The 4,100-nt window shown below is 64.1% G+C and overlaps 1 protein-coding gene across 1 annotated transcript in view; it reads left to right on the top strand.

Moving 5' to 3' along the window:
• Nucleotides 1–3,345: 3,345 nt before the first annotated feature.
• MNEG_6356 (acetyl-CoA synthetase) overlaps nt 3,346–4,100 on the top strand; it is a gene marked incomplete at both ends in the record, with an annotated part of 6,357 nt that continues 5,602 nt past the window's right edge. Inside the window, one exon of the mRNA XM_014045167.1 lies at nt 3,346–3,438. Coding sequence (XP_013900621.1) covers nt 3,346–3,438 — 93 coding nt within the window. The remainder of the gene's footprint in view (nt 3,439–4,100) is intronic.

The raw sequence follows: 4,100 nt of genomic DNA, 5'->3' as shown, positions 1-4,100 counted from the left end.
CTTGTGCCCCCGCCTCGAGGCCGCCGACGCCCACGCGGAGCCGCAGCAGCTGCGGGCGCTCGCGCCCGTGGCCGGCAGCCTGCGGCGCCTGAGGCTGACAGTCAGACTGCCACCGACTACGGTGGCGGCCATTGCAGCGATCGATGTGGTCGCGCTGCAGGCGGTTGCGTTAGACCCGGACGCAGAAGCCGTACCGCTGCAGCGTGACATGTGCGCGGCTCTGGCCGCCCTCACAGGCCTGGTCCAGGTGTCGCTACCAGCCACGGGGCTGTTCAGCGCCGACTCGCGCGCCCTCGTCCCTGGCTGCTACGCGGCGCGCCCCAGCCTGCCGCGTCTGGCGCGGGTCGGCCTTGGAGGGGAGAGCCCCTGCCTGCTGCGTCCTCTTGCGCGATGCGATGCGCTCAGGCATGTCAGTGTCACCGCCAAGTTTCGGACCCTGCCTCTGGCGGAGCTGCTGTCAGAGGTTGGCGTCGTCACCGGCGTGACCAGCTTGGAACTCACGGATACCTGGTAGGTGCAGGGGGCGCCCGCCCGCTGCCCTCCCCCTCCGGCGCAGCCCATGGGATGCGTCATGGCAGCAAAGGCGCCCGCTCTGCACACCTTGCGCCCCGCATGACCTGCACACCACTGCAATCAGCATGAACACCAGGCGGGGCGGTGGGACCCCCGCCGCCGGCCTGCATCACAACAATTGCCTGGATATGCATATGGCCACGCAGGGAACAGCGACCACATGCCTTGAACGACAGCGATTTGCTGGCCACAGCTGCAGCCTTCCCAAACCTCGAGTCCCTCGACCTCGGCCACTGCTTCCTCCACTTGACCAGCGGCTGCCGCGCCGCGCTTCCGCGGCTGCGGCGCCTACAGGCCGCCTGCTCCTTTGGACTGCTGGAGGGCGGCGCGCTCAAGAGGGTGGCGCCGGCGCTTGACTGCTTGCTCCTTGGCAGCACATTCGACCTGGACCTGCCGGGCTCTTGGGAGGGCCATGCATCGCTGCGCGAGCTGGCGCTGGAAGACGTGCCCTACTACCTCCTGCGGCCAAGGGCGCCGCCCCAGGGCGCAGGGAGCCCCGAGCCTGATAGTTGGGACCTGCCGGACCGCATCTGCTTGGTGGAACTGGGTGCCCAGCAGAAGCTGCCCGCGCTGCGCTCCCTGCGCCTGGGCTTGGCGACCGACCCCTGCTGGGAGCGCGTCGATCGCTCCAGGCTCGCCGCCGGCGCGGCCAGCCTGCGCGCCTGGGCGAGCGGGTGGACGCAGCTGCAGGAACTGTCGGTTGGGGGCGCGGCCCGCGGCGCAGCGGCTGGGATGTGGTTTGATGTCGGGGGTGTGCTACCCGTGCTTGCGGAGCAGCTGGGCCCACACCTGCGCCTGCTCGCTGTCGACCCCTGCTCTTTTGTGCACGGTGCGTCGGAGTTTGAGTCGCTTCCCGCTTGCCTCCGCGCGTGCATTCCACGATTTGGGGTACTGGAGAGCTTCCTCATTCGCTTAAGCCAACGAGCGGGACGCGTGCCGACGGGTGGAGGCGTGCTAATGTCGGCGCATATGGACCACTTCAAGGCGACGCCAGAGCTCCTTGAGGGCCTGGTGGGCCCCCTGGCGGGGCCCCTGAGGCCGCCGCGCCTGCGAACTGCCAAAGTGCTGCTGCCCATTGATATGGAGGACGGCAGCACAACGCACGCGGACAAGGCGTGGGTCGCTGCGTTCCTCCGCGCGCTGAGTGGGTACCCGGGGCTGCACATTGAAACGTATCCACAACATCCTTGGGACTTTAAGAACAAGCACACGCCATGGCGCGAGCGGTGATTGGTCGTTGTAGTAATTGTGGTGCAGCGATGTGATGCATGCAGAGAATTGCACGGCTCACTGAGCTTTTATGTTTTTCATATTTTTAAGTTGTGCGCAACGGAGTTTCTGCAATCATTGTGTATACAGGTGCACATGTGTACACTTCTGCATGACATTCAAGCGACCAACCCTAGGCGGCTGGGCAGAACCCATGTGGTGTTTGGTGGTCGCATAGTGTGTCATGAATGGCGCATCGCATCAGGCACGTTGTCACCCACCCTTGGCCCGTGCTGGCACAGACGGCAAATACAGCCATTCAAGCTCTACAGCTCAGAGGCGGCGCCAACTTCGCAGTACGGCAGTGGCATTGTATGGGCGTCAAGAAAAGCGCTGCAGTGGTGATGCCTGGAGATGACTGAAGCTGGGGTGGTCCCAAGCACAAGGCCCGGCCGGTGTTCACATAATGTATATGTGCACATGTGCACAAGTTGAAGAAGGAAGAGCTGGGGCAGCTGGCCCTCAACTGCTTTTGAGGGTGGCGGCTGGCGGCACAGCATGTGTGACGCTGGTGCTGCTGCTGCTGCGGCCCACGGGAGCGGCCAAGATCCTGGTTAAGGGAGCTGGCAGGCAGCGGCAGCGCCAAAGCTGTGGCACAATTGTATGTGGGCGGCGGCGCCGGCGACAAGCAAGACCAGGACGGCGGCGCCTGTACTGCATCCAATCAGTGTCCTTCAGTAGCTTCGTTTGTCTCCAGACTCATCTGACGCTTTCTTCTGTCGGTGGAACCCAGTCGTAAGGGGTGCGGCGCCGGCCATTTGAAATAGCCATGAATGCATGCGAGGGTTATGTAGCCCTTTGGATGGGTTGAACCAAAAGCTAACAGTGCACTTCTGCTCAATGTGGTGTTTTCTGAGTGAGAACTCATGCACACAGCCCGTTGAAGAGCAAGGTTTGCGACGGGTGTCATCGCAGCAAGAGCTTTACCGCCGACTCCCCGAATCGCACAACTGATGCAGTGACTCCCATGCTGACTATGCACACCTGGTCTTGCATAGCTGCGGCGGTCGCTGTGCCAGGCACAAAACAAAAATGCGCGCTGACGGTGTCCTCTGAGAGCTGCTCCATCACCCCGTGCGGTCAACTGTCATCCTCATCTCCGCGGGATTGCGGCGGCGGCGTGTGACGCACGTGCTGATGTGGGCTGTCAAGGGTTCTATTGCGTCACCCCAACCAGCACCCATCACTTTGAGGCTGCAGCTATGCCAGAATAGCTCCGGTAATCTGAGCGAATTGTTGAGCACACATTTGCCCCGAGAACGGTGTCCTGTGCGGGAGACAGAAGGCCAGTGACGTGCAATCGGCATCTGCGATGTCATTGAGACTCATATGAACATGCTATGGGCAATTTTATAGCATGGTGTAGCTGCCTGACCACACACAGGTATCGTTGCTGATCTCGTTGACGCTCGTCGATCCAGGCGATCGGCACAAGCATCGGAGAGCGGCCTCCATCCGCCAGCACCTCAATCAAGCGCATATAAAGGCCTGCGCACGCTCGCCATGCAGCGGCTGCAAGTGCTGGCGAAGCAGATTGCCCCGGACGGCGAGGCGGGCGATGCACTGCAGCGTGCCCCGGCGAGCTCCACGCCACAGGTGCGCGAGTTTGTCACCCGCGCCGCTGTTACGCGCTCACACACGCGTCACGCCTGCCGCCAGGAGGCTGGGCAACGGGTTCACCAGCCGGCGTGACTCACTCCCCACAATGGCGACTCACCCGCCCCGGCCTCGAAACCGCCACCCGCCCGCCCGCGCCACCCAACATCCACGGTACGCCGCGGCTCCCCTGTCCGACTCGATTACCTATAGGGCTACGACCGGCCCCTGCTCATCAGCGGCCGCCAAGAATACGAGGCCCTATGGCGCCGCTCAATCGCGGACCCGGCCGGCTTTTGGGGCGACATGGCGTCCCAGTTTACCTGGGCCAAAAAAGTGCGCCGCTGACGTGGACCCCTCTGACTGCGTTCCCGCAGCGCTCGGCAGGGCCTGCCAGCGAATCTGCAGGCGCCGCGTGGTTCAGCAGGCGGCTCCGCACGGTCCTGTAGTGCGTCTCAACCCACCTCGCATGAGCGGCGTGCCGCCCTTGCCCGCTCCCCTGGCACACCGCCGGCCCGTCCCCGTCCGCCGTGCCACCCCCCCTGCCTCCTCGTCGACCCCACCCCCACAAGCCCTGACGCTCTGGTTGCCATTGCCGCCGCCTCTGCTGCAGCTGCTGCCGCCGCCCCTGCCGCTGCTGCATCTCGTCCGACCCCAACCCC

This window comes from Monoraphidium neglectum (genome assembly GCF_000611645.1).
Source record: "Monoraphidium neglectum strain SAG 48.87 unplaced genomic scaffold scaffold01024, whole genome shotgun sequence".
Classification (NCBI taxonomy): domain Eukaryota; kingdom Viridiplantae; phylum Chlorophyta; class Chlorophyceae; order Sphaeropleales; family Selenastraceae; genus Monoraphidium; species Monoraphidium neglectum.
The sequence above is the reverse complement of the archived record's forward strand: the minus strand, read 5'-3'. Positions and strand labels throughout refer to the sequence as shown.